Source organism: Trichoderma harzianum, assembly GCF_003025095.1.
Source record: "Trichoderma harzianum CBS 226.95 unplaced genomic scaffold M431scaffold_6, whole genome shotgun sequence".
Lineage (NCBI taxonomy): Eukaryota > Fungi > Ascomycota > Sordariomycetes > Hypocreales > Hypocreaceae > Trichoderma > Trichoderma harzianum.
Genome location: NW_020209254.1, coordinates 1,918,485 through 1,942,484, shown reverse-complemented (window position 1 = coordinate 1,942,484; position 24,000 = coordinate 1,918,485). Strand labels below are relative to the sequence as shown.

Here is a 24,000-nt window from a genome sequence, read left to right as displayed (position 1 = left end):
TAACTGCTTCTGGCATCAGCTATTATTACAATTAGGAACATGAGATGCTAGATGGTCAAATTAAAGTGTTTTCTAACAAATCTCGTAAAAGACAAAGAAATACCGTAGAGTAGCTGCTGGCAAGAGAGCCACTATCTACCGCTCACAACACTATACAAACATATCTTGTCATCATTCTCTACCGTCTTTTCTCAATTTTCCGCGTGTTTCCAATCTCGAAGCACAAATCCTTCAAATGATTGTCATTGGCACCGTCAACAGGATTCTCACACGCATTCGCCACAATGGCCTAGAATCACGATAGATCCCCCAGCCAAAAGCTCATGCAGAAATTTCACAGTGACAGCAGGGGCATTCTGCCTACGAAAGACCAAAGATACTACCTCTGCCGTTTCTACCCGCGTCGTCCTGCCAGATTGTCACCCTCGGATCGCCTTCACAGGCCAAAAGTCGATTAGGAATAGCGAGGATGCAGCAATCGGCCAGCTTCGGGATGCAAGCGTCTCTCGGCCGGGCAAGGGTGCAAAATCTGCGAGAGGCACATCTCGGGTCTCGGGATCGAAAAGTGGCATGTTCCGACACGGATATAACATGGGAAACCCAGAAAAGGTTAAAAAAAATCTTTTCTTCAAATGTCAGGAGATCTTTAAGCAATTCCAGATCTATCTAATACTCCCCGCATTCTGGGCTCTGGCCCACAGACACATGGGAGAAGCAAGCTGGGGGTGGGATTCCCGACCATCGGTTCCGAAAAATCCCTTTGGGTGCCGGAACGCTCATCCAATAGGCCTCGAGGATCGGCCGGGACTGCGGTGTTTACCCCGGATCTCTTGCCATTGTGTAATACTGCCGCCCGAGCATCAAGTGGAGCTCGGCTTCCGTGATATTGCATCTCCATCTTTGACATTTGACTCTTGGCCGAGGCACCGCCTTGCTGCTCCGGTGGCACACACTCGAAGATGGACGATGAAAATGGTTGCGCCCCCTGCCCGGTCGGCAAATCTCTGGCTCTATTATTTTATGTTTTTTTATGCAAATGAACTCGGATTCATCACGTCACTTGCTTTAAACCCGATCAGCGCTAGGGCTTTCGTAAATTCGCACGTGGGCTCTTATCTCCCTTTGCCGCGAAGACCGCCAGAGCCCGAAAGAACCGGAGGACAGCCAAAGAAAAAAAAAATCCAGTGAGACCGCCGGACCCCATCCAGGCGTGGGGGGAAAGATCTCTGCCATTGGCGCCAACAGGGAGAAGAAGGGGGCCGCTACCATGGAGAGCTGCATGACGGAGATGCCAGCCAGTTCTGAACCGACGAATTATCCCCTGGCTTTTGCATCCCAGATGTGCTGCGGGCGACGCGATGCAGAGCGCCTTGACCCAATGGCGACTCGGCCAGGGCCACCGCTATGGAAAACCAGAGGGGCAGCACTTGTGTTCACATGATGATGATGTGTGTTTTTGGGACGCTGAGAAGGATGTGAAGGCTGGTGGGAGGCGAATCGCTGCCCGTGTGTCGTCAGATCCGTGGCCACGTCTCAGCCCACCTCCTGTGTCTGCTACCTCCCATGACACCCCCCTTGACGGCATGCCATTATCCATATCCATATCCATATCCATGACAATCTCTCTCAAGCATCCGTGCTCCCGATCTTGCGCGGGTCCCCCCCATGTTGTTACTGTAGGACGGCCGGGCTAGCGTCAGTGGCAGCACTCTGGAGGAGTTACGTACGTACGAGTACCTCCTTGGGATGTACACATTTCAAATTGCTGTGACACCAGTGCCGGAGCTTGGTGAGCATAAAGAGCACGTAATCCGCTCTTCCGTGAGATTCTTTCCTGCTCTTCTCTTCATTCATCATCCATCCTCTCCATATATATTCCCAAGCTTCTCTTCCTTTCATCTATCTCTCATCAAACTTTCCTTGTGAACAATCTCATCATACCACCTTGCTTCCTCGCCTTACAATCTTTTCCAAAGTCAATACTCTACAAATCTACAACATTCAAGATGTCTCTCGACTTTGCCCGTGCTGCTCTGGCTGAGCGCCGCCCTTCCTTCTTCCTCTCTCTGGCGCCTGCTACTTCTTCCTCATACCCGCAACCTGAGAACAGACGATCCTCCGTTGCCGAGGGCTCGTCTAGACCCCGACGAGCTTCCGTCAGCTCCCCTACCGGTCTCAGAGTCCTGAAGCTCGGCCCTGTCTACTACGGTGAACACATGGGCCAGAACAAGGACGACTTCTACGATGTCCCGTCCTCTCCTCCTCTCCCGGCCGTCACTCCCTCTTCTTTCCTTTCACTGGCACCGGCCACTTCTGCTTCCTACCCTCAGATGCCTGCCAGCAGCCCCGTTGCCCTTCCTGAGAGGCGACGATCCTCTTCCAGCTCCACCACCGGCTTCAGGGTGTTGAAGCTGGGCCCCGTTTACTGGGGACAGCACGCCGAGGATCACAAGGACGACTTCCACGACGTTCCCTCCTCTCCTTAGAATGGGAATTGCAATCAATTCAAAAGACAAAACACTGGGAATTAGCGATTGAATTTTTTATTTCATCATTTTTTTCTTTTAAACACCCCACGAGGGATGAAGCGAGCGAAGCTACGGTTATTATCAAGACACTAAAAAAAGTTTTCGGCAATACACACACAAAAGTACAAGCCGCTATCAAAATAGCGGAAATGACTCGAGAGACAGATTTTACCCTCTCCGCCGGCATTGGCGCCAATTGCTAGCGCCTGATGCACCTGGCTTGGCATATGTTATTGGAATGGATGGATGGATGGATGATCCGGGCGAATTGGGTTTCTTTTTTTCACTGGCGAATGATGAGAAAGATCTTCCAACTATGGAAAGAATGTAACAGTTTGACGGGGCTATTTTAGGTATCACCTACTACTAGTTTGCAACATTGTGCTACGGGAAAGCTTCTTGGACAGATTGGTTTATTAGCAAGATATGCAGTATGGAATCAATACACAAGAAACTCTTTGACCTAACGAACACGTCCCAACACCTTTTACTGTTGCTTTTGATCCTTTTCGTGGTGGTCATGTCGCCTCCCACTCTTGGCGTGGGACTGTGTCTCAGTTGGAGCGATGCTGTTGGTGCAATTGCGAGTGAATGTCAGTTTAAGCTTGAAATGCCGTGTCTCTGGTAACGTGAGGGAACGCTGATGTCTCTGCTTTAAGATTTCTGTGGCACTTTGGGAGCGAGACATTGTGGCGAGGCTGCTTGGCAGCCAGCGAATACTGAGACGGCTGGATGATTCACGGAGTTCGGAGTCCATGGTTGATAATGCGAGTACAGAGTGTATGACTTATTCGGCCTTGGTTAACATCTACATGCTGTACAGGTACCTTACGTAGCTCTCCGTGACCTCCGTCAAATATGCCAAAAAGAGGGCATAGCGATTCAGGGGTCCGGAGCCAGCTGCGTCGCTCACTAATACACCAAAAAGGATTGCTCCAGAAACTCCACGGACTCCTCCGTCCGAGGGGGATCCCAGATACGGCCATCCGGTTCCCATCCGGCTCTTCCACTTGACCGCCCGGTGATAGCCGGGGGAGCATGGCAAAGAAAATTATTTTCTTTTTTTTGTCTCGTGTCACATTCACTTCCCCGTATGTGCTGCAAGATATATAAGAAAAAATCTTCACTAGGCTGTGTAATACCAGTAGCGAGCGAACCAGCTGCTGGCAGTGAGAAAAAATGGTTCGCTTTTTATGCGAGCATAGCATGATGTGAGCGAGATGGATGGGACGCCATGACTGGATTGGGTTACCCCGAGGCCGGGATTCCGAGGCAATGGGAGATGGCAAGCATGCTGAGCTGCGAGGGATGAGGATCTGGAACCTCCGTGCATTGGGAGCTGTCTACCTAGTACAGTACCTTGTGAATGCATGTATGTTGTATGGATGGCTTGTATGTTATGTGTGAGAGCATGTCTGTGTGCTGCAGGGGGTTTCAATGCGGACGAGGGGAAGACAGTCAAAAGTGAAGAGTGACGAGATAAGCGGGGTATTCTATTCTATTCTTTTCATTCAGCTCCTTGATTCTGTCTTTTCCGGAGTTTTTCGGTGGTTGCTTTCATCCAACGGACGAGATGGTGATACCAATGGTCATCCTGGATACAAAGTACACAAGTCTGCCACACTGCAGCTAGATGGAACACGAAATCTAGAATCTGGTAGACTGTTTTGTTTTTTCACTTCGCCAAGTGCGGGGAGGGCGAAATACGTCGCGAATGGAAAAATCAACCCCCACGTCCAATCCTCGCCGTCCGTGTCTTCTCTTTCATTTCATTGTTGCTTGGCGGCGCCTCCCTGCCTTCGGGTATCGCTTCCCTGGTAAATCCGAAACGGCCGTCGCACAGGAGAGCAGAGAGAGGCAGTACGCCGTGGTTACATGGCAAACTTGCGGTGAATGAGAGGGGAGGGGAAGTAGATGCCGAGTAGCGAGCGGCTGAGAAGGCACATCTACGATAAGGACTCAACTGTAGTGGCTTCTTTTTTCTGCCAGGTACCACCACCAGCGGTTTGCTAGTGGCTTGGTACATGTGAAGCACGTATCCCAGGGATTTCAATGGCTCTTATGTATACCTACATAGGTATGGTACGTAATTGAGGATGCTGGTTTGGCCATGTCAAAAAAAAAAAAAAAAAAAAGTCATAAAGGAATTAAACCAATTAGAGAATTGGAAAATGCAATCCTACGCGTTAAAGTCGTTGGTTAGTAGGTACGTACTCGCGCTGGCAAAACGGCTCTAGCTGTAACTGTAACCGAGGGTGTGAAGGAGGAAGGAGGCAAGAAGGAGGCAGGAGTGACGGGTGACGGAGCGTCGGCGGACGTGCAACGGGGCAGGCACGTTGTGCAGGCATTGGCAGGAGAGGATTGGGGGCGCCAAGCACAATTCTGTAGGCAGCCGGATTTCTCACCATTCTCTCTTCTCCCTCATCTTTGCCTATCACGATCATCTGTCTTGTCCGTGGAACCTATACGAGCATCTGAATTTTTGCCGTTTTTGCCATTGACGTGTGCCTTGCAGCTGCAGTGGCGAAGCAATGGCCTGTACATGTACCGTACAGTAGCCATGCACATTGCTGGAGTCATCAAGCACGGAAATGCCCCGAGAGCTCCGTCATCAGCATCTTTGCTGCATTGCATTGATTGCGTCGCACCTCCATGGATGCCTCGGAGGGACAGGGACCTCGAGGGACCCTGATCTGATCAGAGGCCATTGACCCCACATGAGATCTGAGGAGCGAAAGGGGCCCTGACAAGCCTGACTCTGGCTAGTTGAGCTGCTGGAGCACCGGAGCCAGGACCAAGCTTGGGCCCTTGCCCCTGTCACGCGCGATAATGTTGCACAAAGTCGCCTCTGCCATCTCTGGTGATCGTGGCCTGGCCAGGGTGCTTAGCTATGGCCTGAGTTAGTCTCTCTGAATTCAGCAGTGCTACTACGAGTACTGCTACTGCTATTCATCATGAATACCCATTGACGGTGCTGGCTGCTGCAGACATGTGAGAGCCCTACAAGTACCAGCATGCAGACAGCCCTTTGAGGTGGATTCGCGGTAGGATTTTGATGACGGCATCCACCATCTCGATCTCGACTTGATATGCAAGCGCATCCTGCCAAGCTGCACTCCAAACGCTCCTACATTCCACGTCTCAGACTGGTGGCAATACAAGGTTGTTGGGAACCGTAGCTGATTAATCCGATCAAAGCATCACCTTGTTGGATTTTAGCAGCGAGCTTCACTATTCCATCTCTCAGCGAGGTCGATTTAATCATTCATCAGCTGAGTAAGAATCAGAGCTGTCACCAGCCACGCAAAGTTAATTCATTACGGCCATGTTATACTAAACCTTATCAAACATTTGCACAGGGCATCTTCAGATTTGACACATCCATTGATCTTTTCGGCCATTTGCCGTGATCTACGGGCAGCTAAAAATAGCGTCTATCATCTATCATGGAGAATCAATTCCGTGTAATGCCCGATGGCATATTTGCCTCCAAGCCAGATGTCTTCTTGCTTATACCAACGACATCAAAAGGATGAAATCTATTGCGTGAAGCCATAGTCGTCCAAAGATGAAACGATACAATGAGCTCTCGTCAAGGAGTGAGTTCCAAGACAAGTGAGCCGTATCAATTATGAATACCAACTCCATGTGGCATTTCTATCAGTATGCGCACCCGCATCGTTCATCCACATACCTCGTCTTGACAACGGTTATGTAGCCATTGGCTTCACAGCGTGAGCAATCTATCTTGCGAGGGGGTCCATTGTGACAATATGGGCAGTAGATTGAGGGGCCTTGACAGCAGTACACCCAGCACCTCCCCCGGCAAACATTGCACGACGCACGGGTTACCTCCTCGATTGCCATCTTGTACCAACCCTTACCGCGGCACTCTTCACATGTTGGATCTGGTTTTCGTTCGCGAGAACGGTCAGAGTCCCTGGACGATCCGCTCCGAGTTGAGTAGCTTCTGCTTGACCGGGGCATTATGAATGGCAACGACACTTTAGATACGAATAATCTGTCTGCAAGAGCGATTAGTGTGGCAACCTGAGGTTCTCGGAATTTGCAATCAAGAACTGCCTGACTTGAGGTTTAGATCGGGGTATCGAGAGAGTAGAAGCTTGAAATCGAGTTCATTTACACGCAAACAGCCCAGGATACTGACAATACTTATAGCCATGAACTTGCGATTTGAAGGCATCGACAGATGCAGTTTTGTGATGATATTTTGCATCTCCTCATAGCCGAACTGTGAGATATGTCGTTATTTGCTGCCACTGTTGTGTATCGTGACACTTGGGAACGGCTTCTAAATGGCTCCCATTGTATGCCGACATCTTGCAATACAGCGAGGCTAGCAATCGAGAATTCGGGAGGGGAGAATATGGAGCGCCGAGTCTGCATCTTTAGGAGTTACTTTCAAGACGCCCGTTTGTTTGCAGAAGATGGAGATGCTTTTGGCGACTGTGAGTTGTCACATGGGCTCTTGATGGAGCATTGACTCACACATGAACTGCAAGTACACGAGATGCAAAAATGAATATTGCACATATTAAAATAAAATTTTCTCACTAATGATGGTAAAGCTATAAAGGAAGAGGATATAAGAGTTGGGTTTGTGCCCCCTTGTGTTGTGGTGTCGCAGAGAAATCGACATACTGAACATCGGCCTTGGGCAATTTGCCTACTAACCTATACCGCTGCTGATAACGCTGTTTTGTCACTTTTGTTACTCTATTTTTAGGGAAAGTATCACCGTGGAATTCTGTGGTTGGACACGAATGGTCGTACAGAAATACGATATATGAAGTCCTCTATTCCTATCGTTTCCAATGTTTGTTATGAGTTTCAGTACGTCCACCAGTCTGTACCTGTGCTTGATCGGCTGGAGAGTAATGCGGTATCATATGCCCAATGAGTTTTACATGGCAGTACAGTTTTACATATAAAGATAATTGCCTTTCGCAAAATGTTCCTACCAAACTCTCGTATATCCTTCCGCTGAAAGACTGGCTCTTCCTGTCTTGCAGTTTGTCTCCAAGACTATCGAAAAATGACAACAGCATACCAATAGATAATTGTGGAGTATAAGCATTAAGCAATAGGGTAAAATATACGCCCAGAAAACTTGACCCAGCTATACCTGCCAGGCCACCACTCTTCTTCTCCTCTCAGGATCAATCACTTTCAAGATTGCCCTCCAGTCAATCTCAATCACTTCCTCGTCCTGCTTCTTCAAAGCATCATCATCGACCTCATCATTTCTCCGTCTCAGAAATGAAAATGAGCTGCACTCCTTTCCCTGGTGAAACTCACACCACGCCCGCTCATGCCTCCCCTTGACTCTCAGCCTCGCCTCTCTTATCCCCGGATCCGCCAACAGCCTGACCAGCCCTTCCAGCGGGGGCCTATCAAACACTCTCTTCTTCTGCCGCAGAAGCAGTCTCGAAGCCGAATGGGGCCTCTCCTTGGTCCCAGTGCCGTCCTCCACCACCAGGGTCAAATCCCCCAGCTCGCCTCTCACAGCCATGTCCTGTAGGAACGGGCCCAGATCCTCCCAAAGCCATCCTCTCAGCCTATCGATCCTCATCTCCAGCTTTCGTACCCTGCGCCTTGCGTCTTGCGACAAGAGGAGGGATCGGCCTCCGGTCTGTCGCAGCAGAAGCTGGCTCTGCGCCTGTTGCCTGCTGCTCCTTTCCACATCATCCGGCAGATCCTCTGCGGCGTCGTCGATGAAGTGCCTCACATGGGAGGAGTGGTTGCCCGTTAGGTCTAGAAGAAATGTGTTTGCCGGTCCGTAGAATATTGGGTGGGCGATGGCGTATATGGATGGGTGGATGAGGAAGATGGGCACTGGGTTGATGCTGAGGGAGCTGGCTGTGCAGGGACAGAGGGGGATGCTGCCGTCGTTTGGGGCTGTGAGCAGTTGCCTGAGGATCAGCGACAGAATGTCGACGGGAAGGTCGAACAAGTGAAGAGACTCGGGCATCGTGATATGATTCCAAAGAAGAGAGCACTCGAGGTTTATCGGTGCCCTCTTGGTTGCCTGTTGCGAGAGCTACGAGGGCAAATTGGCTGTGCAGCGTATCAGCCTAATGAGAGTAGGCGGCACGTTAGAGATGTCCAGGGCTTTGAAAGAAGGTTTCCTTTTGCACTATGTAAATGAGAAATGACATTTCATAAGTCCAAGATATTTCCAGAAAGATACTTGGGCAATACGACTGTGAAGATGGAGAATGTGGGGTGACTGCGTGCATGTTTTAGGCTGGGATTTGCCCTTCGGAGTTTAGAGCGCCGAGTGCGACGCTGAAGTCATTGGCCAGACGTCTGCGACCACCAAGTTCACGCATGAAGACACATATGAATGGTTTTAAATTACTTATCATTATGTACGAAATAAATTCAATTTTATTAAAAGAGTAAAGAAAAATGCTTTGCATAGTTGCATCATTGGGAAGAAATTTGGGTGTAGGAGAACATCAAGATGGTAGAGGAAAGAATTCTTGGCAGTACGACATACGATCACTATTTGAGGATAAGAGTACTAGAAGCGTGTTTGAATGTATATTCATCACGTAAGAATTGCGTCTCTATTGCAATAAAATTGCTACTTGAGCGATTATCGGAAGTATGTAGCCTGTATATAGCCGTGACAAATAAAGTAGATGAAGTATATCCTCTTAGCTGAGATGCATTATGGAGTCCTGAATGCGACTACTATGCGCATCAAGGTCGAAAGACACTCAAACAAGTGACGTGAGCTTGCCGTTGACCATTTCCAAGATTTTTTTAACGAGTTTCATCCTATTCCATAGGTCATCAAGCCTCCTATTGCATTTGTTGATGGTCTCGTTGTTTCGTTTGTTATTCTCCCCCTGCTTGCGGATGGTTTCTTCAAGGTTCTCAACTCTCTGCATGAGTTTCTCGACCGTTAGCTGCAAGTCCATCCTGGCCTGCTGCTCAACGCGGCAAGACTCTTGAGTACGAGCACAGCAGTCTCTGAGCGATCTGATTTGCAAGTCGTGGAGCTTTACGCGATGGAAGTCATGAGCACAAACTTGTTGGTTGGCCAGATGCTCTTTGGCTTTCCCATTTTGTTCTTCGTTCTTGTCCTCGTTATGCTTGTTCTCGTCTTCATTGCCGTCTTGTCCGTCTTTATCTTCATCTTCGCCTTCATCTTCGCCTTCTTCATAGTATTCAGCTTCATCGTCTCCCTCGTTCTCGTTGCCATCATCAATCTCAGAGGTCGTGGCAGAACATGCGACTTTCGGTTTCTTTTGAGGTTCGTTCGTGAGAATCGTGGTCTTTCGTTTTGCCCCCGTCAACGGAAACGTGGCAAAGAATTCCATCTTGCGTTCTCTGATGCTTGGTTTGGGCTATAGAAGTTGTAATGCTTTGTACCTTGTTATTGGATTGAAATGTCTTTTCGGAGACAAAAAGCCTGGAGCTTGGTTTGAAGATCGATAAAGAGTTGAAAAGGAAGAGAAAGTTGGAGAGGAAAAAGCGCATCATGTTTGAGTAGAGGAGGCATGGGAGCCAGTGGCACGTGATGCATAGAACTGCTGGCAGTTGTCAGTGGTTTCTTGAAGCTCGTGTCAAACGGAAGAGATAATTGACAAAGGCCCCATTTGTATAGAAGTAAAACATTGCATGCTCGTACGTTCACTAAACAATATTCCAGCCGAAACTATTCAATTGGCCGTAAAGTAAGCATCCGTATTCACCGCTAGTTGCCATAAATTGACGTGTTTACATAGCCGTCAAGGACAACGTGAATCAATCGGTTAGGCATCACTGTTCCACACAGAGCAGTCACACTATCAAGAGTGAATGACTCCTGCTGCAGCTTTCCGCCTCTATTACTGCACACAAATATAAATTCAGGCCCCCTTTCGAACATCCCATCTACTCTTTTCTTCCTGTTTTCATCATCGCAAAATGCTTCGCATATACTGTAAGCATCATGACTCCTCCTACTTAGAGTCATGTGAGTGAATCGTCCAAAAGCTCGTTTTCACGGTCAAATTGTCGCTCTAAAATCAGCCATAGTCATACTATGTACCGAATTTACTATACCAACTTCACCACATACAGGATGTTGCGCTTTTGAGTCTTCAGGTGGACGAGAGCCAACACTCTTGAGATATTACCCGATCCAATGTTCACTCAATAGTTGACTCCGTCTGGTGTGGTAACGAGACTACACGACAAAACGTACACACCTAATACAGCGCCTGGTTTGACAGCCCTCCGTTGTCCGAAACTCGGACCCTTCTGAAGCATCTGGCCAAGGTCTACAAGCGTGCCCGCAAGTGTTTCACCAAGCTCTAGGAGGCTGAAGAGGGCTACGCTGCATCTCGTTTCTACTTCGCCCAAAAGGAACGAATGACCTACATCATGTTACACAATGCCCGAGTGAGTGGAGCGCCAGCAGTCCACCGCCACTTGTGCAGGGTTTGGCAAAACTGCCAAGTCGAGGGAATGAGAGGCGTTGACGTCCTCGATTTCTTGATGGAGAGGAAGGAAATTGATTCGACTCACACAAGTGTCTGAGCTTGATTCAATCGTTAACTCTCTCAAACAACAGGAGCTTGCGATTGAGCCTCCATACAACGAAAGCAGTCAAAACAACTTCAGTCAGCCTCAACAACAGCTGGTAGCTTTATTTCTGCCGTAACTATTTTACCACCAACAATTCACCGCCTATGCTTTATTTAATCTTGCGGAAACACTTGTGGTTCTATTTCTTTTCTTCCTTTTCTTCTTTAGTCAATCCTACTACTGGCATACGACGCATCGGAGAGGCACGACTACTATGGACGAGATAAAGAGCCACAAGCCACTACGTCTTAACTTTTCAGAGCTGAATGTCCAACCGGGAAACAAAAGGCGGTTTGAGGCTTTAAGATCTGCCTAGGCCTACCGTCGAAAAGATCTTCTCAATTTTGTCTTGCCATTCTAAGCTTCGCCAACGTCGTCAACATCATTATAGCTTCTAAGATCAATTATACCACGACGATGCCCAAACCTTTGTACGAGTGCGCGTCGCCACACCTCCCGCCTATTCGGATTGACCTCAGTGATATTCCGATTGATTACACTGACGAGCAATATTTACATGCTCGGAGCGCCGTCGAGGCGTACTGGAAGCAGGCCTATAATATGACAAAGGTCGAACAGATGGAATATCAACAACTGATCAAGGAAGAGCTGTACAAGAAGGAAGGAAAACTGGTAACCAGACCAAGCGACCACAATGTGTATAGAGCCTGCCGAAAGAAGCCGAATTGGGCAAGGTTTATCTTTATCCATGCAATCTATGACGCCTTGGAGTTACTTGATAGACACCTCCTGGAGGAACACCACTATACCAGCGTCGACTGAGAGGACCTGACGTCGAATTATCGTCAGCATCGCCCAGCCCCAGTCGAGGCAACCAAGCGAAAGAACGCAGAGGGGCAGTCGGTCCCGAATAAAAAGCAGAAGGCAACGCAGAAGACGACAGCAGCAGCTGCTGCTGTCACCAACACAGCTAGTAGTACTGCCATTGCCACTCCAGCTCCTGCACCAGCAACGCCTATGAGACCTCCCCCTGAGTCGTCGACTGTTTCATCGGCGCCATCGTCTGCTGTGCGCCCCCTTCCGTCGTCGACTGTTTCGTCGGCGCCATCGTAGATGGATGAGAATGTAAAAGGGGAAAGAGATTGTCACTGTGAAAGAAAGAAATTGGACGCTCAAAACCTCTAGTTCATGCAGCTCCTATCACAACAAACAATTGTAGATTAAGGCAGGGAAGAGGACTTTAAAGAGAAAGAATGACGGACAGACTTTGTTTCAGTATGGAGTTAGGGACGCATAAGGTGACTAGCAAGGGCGCCAGCATGGCAAAGTCATTTGAGATACTCTATCATGACTTGCGAAGAGAGGGATTAAGTGCGTCAGGATTACAAGGTCATTTAAGAAACTGCATCATAGCTTGCAGACAGGAGGAATAAGATATTAACCGCGAGTAAGCATCTCAGCCTCATAGTAGCAATAGAGTGATCATCCTTCGTGGAATAAAACTGCAGAGCAAGAGTCCCTGGAAGAATTAGCATGCCATCAAGCACGAATAGTATCTTTTGCATTCTCAGCTTTGATCAGGTATTCAGCACTGTAGAGGCTTTCTCAAGCGCATTACAGTCGTCGTCTCCTCCCACTAAATATTATTTCCAACAGCTTCCCACAGAGTGCCACCGTCGATGGGGCGTTTATGCAATCGTTATGGAGAGGCCAAGATGTGATCCCTTATTATTATACATTGGATCCTGAACCATGGGTCAAGTAGACGCTTCTGCTAGGCTTCATTAGTATGAGACTTTTGCCATCAACAGCATGCCCTCGATACGCTTCGTCAGTTGTACGCCGCGAATGCTCAACACATGACAGAGAGGGAAGCATACGATGAATACCTCACACTGAGGAGAATCTACGAAAGCACCAGCCTTGCAAACGTGAACAAAGTAAGAGAACGGAATGAGAGAAAGTATTGTGAGTTATCTGAGCCGGTACCGGCCGGATGTACACCACGGACGCTCTTTCAAGGCTACTAGTAACAGTTTCGTTTAAAATAATTACTATCAGTAATGAAAACATAATGTTATAAGTAAATATTAGAGAAAGTAGCTAATAGTAACGGATAGTAGCAATAGTAGAAGATAGTAACTACAGTAAAAGGCGAAATGGGTGTCGCGGATTGACTACCTACATGTACGTAGATAACGATCATAACAAGGATCCACTTTTAGTCGGATTGTGACTTGATCCCACGCTCGTGAGTCTCCAAGGGAGGATTCCGAGGGCTCTTCGGTCGCGGCAGAGGTACTGCAATCTGGCCAAACATGCTCTCCCTCGATTCAGAGTATCTTTCACCGCAACGCTAAAGAATGGGGCCCAGTGCTGTCACAGCAGAAGGCTTTATACGCCCTGAGTGAGTGACCAATCGTTAAATCAAGCGCCTCAGAGTTCTAATATATTTCCAACAGGAGAGGCGGATGTGGCATTTGCGGAAGAGAGACCAGTCGCCGCTGTCAGGCCTGCAGCCTGGATTGGTTCTGCAGTCAAGAGTGTCAAGATCAAATGTCATTTAATCATCTCACCTTGTGTTCGGCCCGCTCGATAACAACAGCTGACAAACTCTGGCATTATGCTGTTGGGGATCGAATTCCTCAAGACTCAGAGACGCGTGAGCATTTTGGATTCACTCGGTGCCGTGGCTGGAGAGATGAGAGTCAGCTCCTTGGCCTTTACCAAGGCCTTATACGTGTTCTGGGTATTCAGGCTATCCAGCTTAACGAATGGCGCGAGAGAGATATCCTCGTAAGCAAAATTATAGAGGCATTTTCTGAATTAGCTGAGAATGACCGTGAAACCTACTTCTCGTGGTTCCTTCGAAACCAGCACATCCTTAATAACTTAACTTCACCTCTTCAACCCACTGACTGGCAGATTAGTAGTCAGTTTGATGAAGACTGGCGAAGACTGGAGGTGGCCGAAAACTGGCGAACACTGGCTACTGTAGTTTTTGCCTTTTTCTTCTACTTTCTTCTTTATATTGTGGTTTTCCGTATTGGTATAAATGCGATTGCGAACTTGATATGGGGTCTCCTGGATTTTTGTTTAAATTCGAACTTGGTATGGGGTCTGCTGGATCTCGGTTTATTTTATTATTGTATGTTTATTATGTGAAACTAGGGTCCTCTCAATCATCTACGTAACCTTTTATTGATAAATGGCTATTTATTGAAGCGTGTGGGATTGACATGTCACTCTTGGTCTTTGGAGTTGGTATATTTAAGATCGATGCTAATTTTTAGAGAAATCCTGATCAAGTATCGTTTTCTTTTTGCATGTATATCATCAAGCTATATGCTATCCTTCACTTGTTATTTTGCCTTTTTTTCCTTGCTACGACTGTTACTTCGTACTTTAGAGGTACCGTTACAAATTACACAATGACATAACCAACATGTGAAAAATCACTTCCTGGAAGCACGCATGCTACAAAAGTTAACTGAGGTATTAATTAATTAATTAATTTATTTATTACGCCCGGTAGAAAGTCTAAAAGGGCCACTATGAACCTATGGCCAGTGTACATTCTGAGGTATTATTGTTTTGAGCATAAGTAGCTTCCTCTTTACTAATACACATATGGAAATACAAGATGATCCACTTGGTATTAATTTTTTTATCTTTTACATTGTACAGTATACTTCTATAAAAAAACGAAACTTGCCAAAAGCCATACATGTCAAGTGGCGAGCATAAGTAGCTTCCTCTTTACTAATACACATATGGAAATACAAGATGATCCACTTGGTATTAATTTTTTTATCTTTTACATTGTACAGTATACTTCTATAAAAAAACGAAACTTGCCAAAAGCCATACATGTCAAGTGGCGATGCCCTTGCCGTTAAATATATAGTACTTGGGCAATACAAGGCCTAGCGCCGTACTAAACCAGCCACAATTAAGCATAGATTCGCGACACTCATTTCGCCTTTTACTGTAATAGCAGCAGATAGTAGCGATAATAGCGGATGCTACCCGAAAACAAAAGGAGGCAGATACACTCTCTCACCCTTCTCTCCAGTAGCATCTCTATGGACTTCTAAGCTCCCGACTCATCGATATTGTGAAACTCTATACCTCACCATCATGTCCTATTGCTTCAGCACTGCAGCAGGAGGAGGCCCTAAAGGAACATCATTCACCGGCAAAGCATTCTCCTCATCCGCCCTCTTGTTGAGCTCCTGCACCGAATCAAATCTGTCGCCTCCATATGTATGGCCGGGGTATGCAGTATACACTGTAGAGTCGTTCACTGGCCCGGGTGTCACGTTGGCCATGTTATAAAAATCGGGGGGACTGTTTCCATGTGCCGCAGAGGCTACCTTCCGTTCATGTTTCCGTATCACTCCTTTGAACAAGAACTGTCAAAGATTTGTTAGTATCATTGCCTAACTGTACTATATTGTTGAAGCAACTCTTACTTTTTCGTATGCTCGTGGCTGCAGGCCCTTGTTAAGTCTTAGCTGGAGATTGATGGCGAGGATCACGTGGAATATGATGATTGCTGCGATGATAGCCACAATAATGTAGTACTTTGTATAGGAGTTCTGATTTGTTTGTTAATAACATGGAAATCATTCAGTGCTGGGAAACTTTACTCCTTCTCTAACGTAGATAAGCACGTCGTTGTGAATCAGTGAGCCGAAAGGCACATGCTGATTTCGCGCCTTGGGCGCTGTGAATACCATTCCCGGCATAGCCACCACTGTTGTCTCTTCTGGCTCAAATCGAAAAAAAAGGCCGTGAATTGGTATATAGTATCTAGCTGTCAAGCGCGTATACAATAATGCTAGAAGGGGGACTGCTGTATACTAAATACAAGTTTGCAGGGCTACATATCGCAATGGCATCAACCAATGGGCGGCCCTTGCTTCTCCCTGAAGCGGAAAGAAAATTTAAAAAAGAGTCATATGGCAATTATGTGTCTAGCGGGTGGCGGAGCATGAGAGTCTGTGCTTTTGTATTCTACCAAGGTCCATTTTGGAGATTTGTTTGAAGATGTCTTGAACAAGACGAAAGACGACTGCTTCGATATTGTCGCCCTAATCTTGATGGTTTAACCAACTTCTTCATAGTCCATTTTTCTTCAGTTTTATACATAAATAGTTAAATTAATATAATGTTTTTGATACATATTCTACAATGATGCTCAAACATCGTGAGATGGTGTCTCTAGAGTATATCCGGCTAAGTGGGGGAGGTGATCTGAGCCAGGGGCTAGAACTTCATTTTTCTTTGGTAACCAACAAGAAGCCGTCTGACTCAGATAGCTCCAGCTATTGAGAAGCATAAATCTTTACTTTTTTAAAGTATACTCCACGATAGACGGAGCACGACGTTGGTGGCACTAAGGAGTTTGTACTAAGCCTCCTTGACATAGAAAAGCAAAGAAGAAACACTTGTAGAGAGCCGTATCATTCAATAGCCCTCTTGTAATCGCTAGATACAGATACTATCAAAAAGAAGGGCACCGCCGCTGTAATACTTTTGCATCCTGTAACGCCAGCCATAATATATATGTACGCAAAATCTGCCTATAAACCCATCCCTCCTCCGGCCCAGGCGGGAAAGGCATCCTCGGGGTTAACGGCGTTGCCTTGCGGTTGCCTCTGGTCTTGACGCTCCGCCTCGTTGTTCTGGACATGCTGCTGTTGCATTCTTTGCCTCCACCACAGGAGCAAGACAAGGGCTCCCGTAATGCCTATGATAAGGGCGCTCTCGATAACTCCGTCTAGAGGGTCCTCGCCGTCATCTCCGATAGTGCCATCGTATATGTCATCATAGTAGTCCTCGTCATACAAGAGTTCATCGTCCTCTAGGAAGTTGGCAATCCACTCTGATAGCGACCAGTCCTGCTTTTTCTCTGTACAACTTGTCAGTAAAAATCTTTGACTCCCGTCTCTCCGTTTTGTGATTAAACTTACTCGGCTCGTCTTGAATGGAGTGGATTGATCCATTAATCAACGTGTTCCAAGCACTTCGTATCCGAAGCTTAAGCAGTCCAAGGGTAACGGGGAGGTACGCTTCATCATTAACCGCCAACGCATGGTCGTAGAATCTCTTGGCAAGATGGAAATCCTGTGTCAGCCCGACGCCATTTTCGTGCATCCAACCCAAGTTGAACAGCGCTTGAGCGCTTTGCGAATAGTCGGAAGCGCCCGTATAGCACTGAACAGCTTTGCCGATATCCCGCTCCGCGCCAATACCATAAAAGTAGTAGTCGCCCATCTTGACAAGGGCGTCGACGTTTGCTTGCCTAGATGCCCGTGTCCAGTAAATCAGGGCTAGTGCAGGGTTATCGAGGAGCCCGGATTTGTCCTTTCGTTTGCGCAGCAACTCAGAGAGGGGGAGTTTGGATCGAATCGTGTCGAGGACATACGCAACATTGGTCTGCGCCTTCTCGTAACCTTGCTCAGCCGCCAAAAGATATTCAAGAAATGCGAGGTCGTAGTCTCCAGCCTCATATGCGTCGTTTGCGTCTGCCCACGACGAGACAAGGGGCTCTGCTTTTTCGGCCACGCTCTTGTAGTAGCTGAGCGCCATGCTGCACAGCTTTTCGCGACCCAGACCGTGGAAGACCAATTCTGCCAGATAATAGTTGGCCTCAATGTTGCCATAACGAGCAGCTAACTCAAAGTAGTTGTTGGCAATGCGAACATCTTCAGTGCCGCCTTGGTCGAGGTATAACTGTCCCATTTGGACTTGCGCCGGGGCATAGTCGTGGTCAGCGGATACTCTGAACAACTCCACGGCTTTGACCACATTCTCCTTCACGCCGTAGCCGTGCAGATACATGAGTCCCAAGCCATATCGTGACAGCGCATCAGCCTGTGAGTCGCCGCGGTCAAACCATAGCTTCGCTCTGTCAAAATTCTGAGTCACTCCGTCCCCCCTCAGATACATCCGGCCGAGGTAGCCGGCCGCCTTGCCAGCCAGTTTCTCAATGCCTGATTTCGCATTGTCTACAACGCGTCCATTCCTCCAGTATCTCGATGCAACTAGTAAGAAATATTTCCTGGCCAGCTCGTAGTCGTGGTCTAGCCCTCGCTGACCCTCGTAGTAGATGCGTCCCAGGTTGAATGAGGCCTTTGAATCGCCCTTTTGAGACATGAGATCCAAATACTCAATGACATCGCCAATGGCAGCGTTGGCATCCGAGTTGGGACTAGGCTTGAAGGCATTCATGCCGGCGCTTGAAGCACTTGCTCCTTCTCCATATAGCCCACCGTCGTCATCTGCAATGCGCCATGCCTGAGATACCCACGACATTCCACCTGGGGGGCCAGAACGGTACCACTCGATGGCCTTGTCTGCTACGCGCTTGTAGTATTTGACGGCAGTCTCACAACTTTTGGTAGCCCCAATGCCTGCTAGATGGCGGAAGCCAGTGGCCATTTCGGCTCTGGTATCTCCTCGAACAGCGGCGAAGGTGTAGTAGAGGAGCGCTTTGCCTTGGTCTCGAGGGACAACATCGCCAATACCTGTTGAGTAATACAACCCAAGCATGTACTGCGCTGTGGTATTTCCGTGGCTCGATGCCAACTGGTGATAGTACTTGAACGCAGCCTTAAGGTCTCTGGGGTGGCTGTAGTTGCCAAAGAAATTGAACTCGGCAAGGGTATACAAAGCATCGGAGTTGTTTTGGTTGGCAGCCTGCTCGAGAAATTCCACAGCATTCAACAGGGGACCGCTGAGCGTCGTCTTCGATTGTGATGGCGCAGTGACGGGTCCGGTTGGGATGGTCCTGAGAAGCAGGCGCAGGACTGAACCGAATATTCCGGACGACTCTCGCCTTCGTCGAGGTGGTCGTGGGATCTTTCGGAGCTCGGCAAACGCTGCATCAACGAAATCGTGTCCTTTGGCCATGTCAGCGTCTTCCATTGCAGCTTTCGCATGAAGAAATGGCTGCATACCAGGCTGCGAAAAGGCAGCACCTTCCTGCCCTCCTGCAGCGTCTAAAAAGGATTCAACCGCATGTTTATCAGCACCGGTTTGCGCCGAGGCGTCGCTTTGGCTGCCGAGAGGTTGCTGATCGGGGGAGCTGATGACGGCTGAGGCCTGCGCAAGCACTGAGACAACCCGCGTGAGCTTGAATCCAAGCAATGGACAATCTGGCGGAGCAACTTACGGAGTAGCCAGGCTATCCAGCCTCTCATTCTGGGCAATTGCTATGTGCCTATGTTCGGAATAGAAGCCCGCGGCATGGCTATCGTGTAGAAAAGAGTAGGCGGTGCTTGTGAGTCGCAAGATGTTGCATCCGATCCAATTCGGTATCGTACAAGCTGTCCACTACTCGGAGAGTAATAGGTAAGCTTCCGCTTCCCATTCCGCGCCATGGCGTGAGATGACTAATCACTCCTGTACTGTATCAGGAACTGCCTGACTGCGTGTGGCGTCATCGCCGCAGCCGGCACGTGTCGCAACGGCGTGAAGAAGAGCAAAAGTTTACGTCAAAGACGCGAAGAAAAAGCCACTGCATGCATGATGAAGATGGCCGCATTATGCACGTCTGCTGCCCAATATACAATCTTTTTATGCCTCGTCACGACCTTGCATGATGTACCAAGAAACAGCTGCACAAGATCAATGGCGAGCTGCGGGTTGGAACAGAGATGCCCGGCGAGGTGGGGCCGATTCGGCCAGGGTCTCCCCCAATACCCCAAGCACTGGCTGAGATCCAGTGGCGCTGCCAGGCGTCTCATGCGCTGAACGGACCAGACTGTACAGAGCCCAGAGCACAGAGCGCATTGGAGGCACTGGCTGGCGAGTTCTCCCTGCCTGGAGCTCACAGCGCTAACGCCGCCACTTTTCAGCCGTCACGCGTGAAAACTCAGGGTTGCAGCGCGTTAATGGCTGCCCTAGCCCGCGTCGGAAGACGCGCTTCCTGGCAGCTTTTAACTGCCCAGCCATCCATCAATTCCCGTCAAACATCTTGCACGCATTGACTCGGTTGAGGCTCTTAGAAGTTTCATCCCCTTTTCTCTGCCTCTCTCAGGGTCTATTCTTGTACCTCTCTCTTCAACATTCGAATATTCCCGCCAATTCCTTTCTCGTGGCTTCAATCGTCAGTCCGCCGGCTGTTGCTGCATATTCCCTCTTTCGACGACTCAGCCGCCCAACTCCACTTCTCCACAGCCTTCAATCCCGCACAATGTCGAATCTCAAGAGAAAAGCGGCCTCGACAGGCAACGAGACGGAGGCCAAGAAGACAAAGGCCAATGGCAGCATTGCTTCCTTCTTCGGGGCCGTCCCAAAGCCTGCCGGAACCAGTGCAGTTTCTGCTTCTCCAGCCGCCAGGTTTGACAAGGCAAAATGGATTGAAGGCTTGACTGCCGAACAGAAGGAACTGCTCAAGCTCGAGATTGAAAGTCTCCATGACAGCTGGCTTGCATTGCTCAAAGATGATGTAACCACCAAGGAATTTCTCGAATTGAAGAAGTTCCTAAACCGTGAGACAGCGGCTGGCAAGAAATGGTTCCCTCCAAAGGAGGACGTCTACTCCTGGTAGGCTGCCCAACGGCTTTCTTTCACATGTCACATAGCCTAACATGTCCAGGTCTCGCCATACCCCATTCAACGAAGTCAAGGTCGTCATCGTTGGCCAAGACCCTTACCACAACGTGAACCAGGCTCACGGCATGGCCTTTTCCGTCCGACCGCCCACTCCGGCGCCGCCTTCGCTCAGAAATATGTACATTGCTTTGAAGAAGGATTACCCCAGTTTCGTTGAACCAGCGAATAGGGGTGGCTTGCTGATACCGTGGGCCGACCGAGGCGTATTGATGCTCAATACATGTCTTACTGTCCGTGCCCACGAGGCCAATTCACATGCCAATCGTGGATGGGAGCGTTTCACACAAAAGGTTATCGATCTCGTCGCCCAGAAGCGGACACGAGGTGTCGTATTTATGGCATGGGGAACACCAGCGAGCAAGCGTGTACAAAAGGTGGACAAGCAACGCCATCTTGTGCTCCTCAGTGTTCACCCTAGTCCTCTCAGTGCATCTAGGGGATTCTTCGATTGTGGTCACTTCAAGTCGGCAAACGAGTGGCTTGTTTCTCGATACGGTGACGATGGTGAGATTGACTGGGCATTGAGGCCTGACAATACGACCAAGAAGGCTATCAAAGAGGCCCCCAAGAAAGAGTCCAAAGAGGACGCAGCGGCCTCCACGAACGGAGAGGAAAAGAAGACAAAAGAGGAAGACTCAGAAGAAGACTCCTTGAAGAAGCCAAAGGGTGATGCAAAGACCAACGGCGAGTCCAAGGCAAAGAAGCCTGAACTCGACGATGACGAGGATGTCGATTCCGATGAAGAGGCGGCATTAGAAGAGGCCCTTAGAATTGCGGAAGAGAAGATTAAGAATTAAACAGCTTACCTAGAGCTATTGGGTGGGAATTCTACGAATCGGGGAAGAGCGATATGTTCATGACTTTTGTCAGTGTATTTACGAACTATAATGGCAACTCAGGTGACGCTATCACAGGTAGCGTCAGCGGCGCGAGGTTTGGGACTTCAGATTGAATTACTTGTATAAGAAACGAAAATGACTTGAGACTGACAACTTACGGGGCTATCAAAAGAATACATCGTATCGAAATTTTGTCCCAAGTGCTACTCTTGACGTCTTGTGGCACTCGATAGAGGCAGGCAAGGGTTCGGCTGCCGAACAATTTCATAATCTCCAGGGCTACAATGATTTCGCCTACGGGGCACGGATTCTTCCACACAACATACAGAGTGCAGCTCCATATGTCGGTAGGTATGACGCTGGGTTATAGTATTCTGTAACTAATTCAGAGATAACCTAGCCAGAGATCCTAGGCAAGGCAGGCCGTTTATCTGATGTCAATTTCGTATTTCGATTATGAAGGGCGCGGTTAGCCGTCGCTTCGAATTGACCACGGGTAACGGCCACCTATTCAGCACTCAGAGAATTTTATTCAATAGCTTCCCGCAGAGCCGGGACAACGGCCGGCCTCTCCCGTCATGTAGGTATTCTCTTTCCAAGCCTTGGTTACCAGGAACCCAGCAAGCAATAAAGCAGGGGGCTGAGATAGCGCGAGGTAACCAGCTGAACATCCTAGCCATCACGCTCCGTACCCGAATAAGAGCTTCGAGGTGTAAAAGTATATGGTGTGCGCCTCTCAAAGCTAGCCTTTTCGGCAACGACAGCCTTGCCTGTGTGTTAATTACTCTCGCTTTGTAATAATCACGGTCGAATTATAGGGGCTCTTCTCTTCCGGGGTAAGATTTGTCTTGTCAACGTTGATGTGGCCACCATCTACGATGCTCAATCTCAATCTCTTGAGCTGGAATACAGGCATTTCTACGCGTACAGTATGGACATACTAGCCTAAATTGTACACAACCGACAAAGTTGTAAGTCAATTTACATCAAACGGCGTCTCTTGATAGGATGGGCAACTCGCAGCTTTGCACCGAGTAAGAAGCTGGATGCTGACAGCCCTAATGGTAGGCTGAGGATTTGTTTCAAGAGATGCTAGCGCAAGCAATCAAACAATATCGCCAGTGGCCCAAGCTTACCCAATCCCTGCCTCGTATGATTTCATGTTTACGGAGCAAGATTCCCGCCCAAGTACTTGCATCAAGTTACATGTACTCCGCATGGAGAAAGCTGTTCGCACCTTAGTAAGATCAGATACCCGACTCAGGCGCCGTAATATTGGGGCAAAGGTGCAGGTCTGAGACAGGACAAGATAAGCCGCCGTTAGACAAGTTGGTGTGCATGTGGCGCTGGCATTGCGTCCTGCCTAGCAGCTGTAGCATGAAAAACATGGAGTACTTGCATCTGCATGTGCCCAATCCAGCTTCATGNGGTAGTACGAGTAGTTACCTGTAAAAACTTGGACACCCATGTACACACACGAGTGATAGAGGTGATGAGCTTTTGTACGGAGCTCCAGCTGGGACGCCCAATGGTCTGGCTTCATTTAAATTTCAGGGTTAGGCCGTCCGCTGGCTCCCGGGGCAGCCATGTTTGGCGCCCAGCAAGTACTGGTACTCGCAAGTTTTTGACAGAACTGGGCATCCGCCGCCAAGGTACAAGCATCATCTCTGTTCGCTACGGCGTAAAGACCATTCAGAGTGGTCATAGCAACCCCCACCATTGTCTCGGCGAAGGCTGAAGCCACTACCGCCTCCAGGCACAAGTACCGGTACTTGTTGCGATGCAGCTCCACCAAGCGTTCGTCTCTATCGTATCGCATCGCATCAACATGTCATGGAATCATCAATACGTGTCAATACTTTCTGCATGTATGTAGGCACATGCATCGACAATGGAGTGGCACCTTGCGCTATCAGACTATCAGGTACGGTACAACGCACCACGGCCAATCGCCCAAGTCTTGGCCCGGCACCAAACATCCATGCCAGCAGGACAGGAACAGAGCCCAATTGGGCCTTTGTGACATCAAGGTAACCAACACCGACTGTGATGCTAAACCAAATCAACCAGCACAACCACTCACTGCAGTTGGCCTGCCGGCAGTAGCTTCGATGCCCGCCGTCGCCCAAGCAAAGTACCTTTCCGCAGTGATCTCACCGAGAGAGTACCTGGCCCCAGCTGGCGCACTCGCGCGCTTCCCACCAGACAATTTAGCATCTAATCTTAGTCGCATAAAGACCCGTAGACTGGCCCCTGGTCTGGTCGCTGGTCTGGTCGTGTCGCGCCCCTGAAAGGCAGACGAGCAAAAAGATTCCCACCATCTTCTTCGCCATCGCAAACAAGCGAAATCATCCTCTTCTTCAGTGTGCGGGACGGCGTCCCTTCTTGAGGAATCGTGATCACGCCTTTTGTGTGCGCGCTGGCTGCTTCCCCTCGTTGAA

General features: G+C 48.7%; 10 protein-coding genes across 10 annotated transcripts; 5 read left to right on the top strand and 5 right to left on the bottom strand.

Moving 5' to 3' along the window:
• Positions 1–1,273: 1,273 nt before the first annotated feature.
• M431DRAFT_437681 (hypothetical protein) lies at positions 1,274–1,850 on the top strand. The gene has a single exon (XM_024915159.1). The coding sequence runs from the start codon at positions 1,359–1,361 to the stop codon at positions 1,692–1,694; it is 336 nt and encodes a 111-aa protein (XP_024774791.1). The 5' UTR covers positions 1,274–1,358; the 3' UTR covers positions 1,695–1,850.
• A 156-nt stretch (positions 1,851–2,006) lies between these two features.
• On the top strand, positions 2,007–2,486 carry M431DRAFT_495340 (hypothetical protein; the record flags this gene model as incomplete). Its single annotated transcript, XM_024917350.1, has 1 exon — positions 2,007–2,486. The coding sequence occupies one exon, from the start codon at positions 2,007–2,009 to the stop codon at positions 2,484–2,486; it is 480 nt and encodes a 159-aa protein (XP_024774790.1).
• Positions 2,487–6,357: 3,871 nt separating this feature from the next.
• M431DRAFT_508524 (hypothetical protein) lies at positions 6,358–6,907 on the bottom strand. The gene has a single exon (XM_024919120.1). The coding sequence runs from the start codon at positions 6,763–6,765 to the stop codon at positions 6,601–6,603; it is 165 nt and encodes a 54-aa protein (XP_024774789.1). The 5' UTR covers positions 6,766–6,907; the 3' UTR covers positions 6,358–6,600.
• Positions 6,908–7,407: 500 nt separating this feature from the next.
• On the bottom strand, positions 7,408–8,727 carry M431DRAFT_508523 (hypothetical protein). The gene has a single exon (XM_024919119.1). It carries the CDS (start codon positions 8,518–8,520, stop codon positions 7,669–7,671), a length of 852 nt encoding a protein of 283 aa, XP_024774788.1. The 5' UTR covers positions 8,521–8,727; the 3' UTR covers positions 7,408–7,668.
• A 547-nt stretch (positions 8,728–9,274) lies between these two features.
• M431DRAFT_554283 (hypothetical protein) lies at positions 9,275–9,880 on the bottom strand (the record flags this gene model as incomplete). The annotated part of the gene is made up of 1 exon (XM_024921396.1): positions 9,275–9,880. The coding sequence occupies one exon, from the start codon at positions 9,878–9,880 to the stop codon at positions 9,275–9,277; it is 606 nt and encodes a 201-aa protein (XP_024774787.1).
• Positions 9,881–11,549: 1,669 nt separating this feature from the next.
• Positions 11,550–11,915, top strand: M431DRAFT_5697 (hypothetical protein; the record flags this gene model as incomplete). The annotated part of the gene is made up of 1 exon (XM_024921496.1): positions 11,550–11,915. The coding sequence occupies one exon, from the start codon at positions 11,550–11,552 to the stop codon at positions 11,913–11,915; it is 366 nt and encodes a 121-aa protein (XP_024774786.1).
• Positions 11,916–13,395: 1,480 nt separating this feature from the next.
• Positions 13,396–14,374, top strand: M431DRAFT_520379 (hypothetical protein). The gene is made up of 2 exons (XM_024920426.1): positions 13,396–13,500; positions 13,556–14,374. Exons 1-2 carry the CDS (start codon positions 13,457–13,459, stop codon positions 14,256–14,258), a joined length of 747 nt encoding a protein of 248 aa, XP_024774785.1. The 5' UTR covers positions 13,396–13,456; the 3' UTR covers positions 14,259–14,374.
• Positions 14,375–15,238: 864 nt separating this feature from the next.
• M431DRAFT_85832 (hypothetical protein) lies at positions 15,239–15,844 on the bottom strand (the record flags this gene model as incomplete). The annotated part of the gene is made up of 3 exons (XM_024923604.1): positions 15,239–15,508; positions 15,569–15,694; positions 15,746–15,844. 3 exons carry the CDS (start codon positions 15,842–15,844, stop codon positions 15,239–15,241), a joined length of 495 nt encoding a protein of 164 aa, XP_024774784.1.
• An 837-nt stretch (positions 15,845–16,681) lies between these two features.
• Positions 16,682–19,303, bottom strand: M431DRAFT_84539 (hypothetical protein; the record flags this gene model as incomplete). Its single annotated transcript, XM_024923440.1, has 4 exons — positions 16,682–17,010; positions 17,072–19,003; positions 19,061–19,216; positions 19,276–19,303. 4 exons carry the CDS (start codon positions 19,301–19,303, stop codon positions 16,682–16,684), a joined length of 2,445 nt encoding a protein of 814 aa, XP_024774783.1.
• Positions 19,304–20,298: 995 nt separating this feature from the next.
• On the top strand, positions 20,299–21,517 carry M431DRAFT_85497 (hypothetical protein; the record flags this gene model as incomplete). The annotated part of the gene is made up of 2 exons (XM_024923563.1): positions 20,299–20,651; positions 20,704–21,517. The coding sequence occupies 2 exons, from the start codon at positions 20,299–20,301 to the stop codon at positions 21,515–21,517; spliced, it is 1,167 nt and encodes a 388-aa protein (XP_024774782.1).
• Between the last annotated feature and the right edge of the window lie 2,483 nt (positions 21,518–24,000).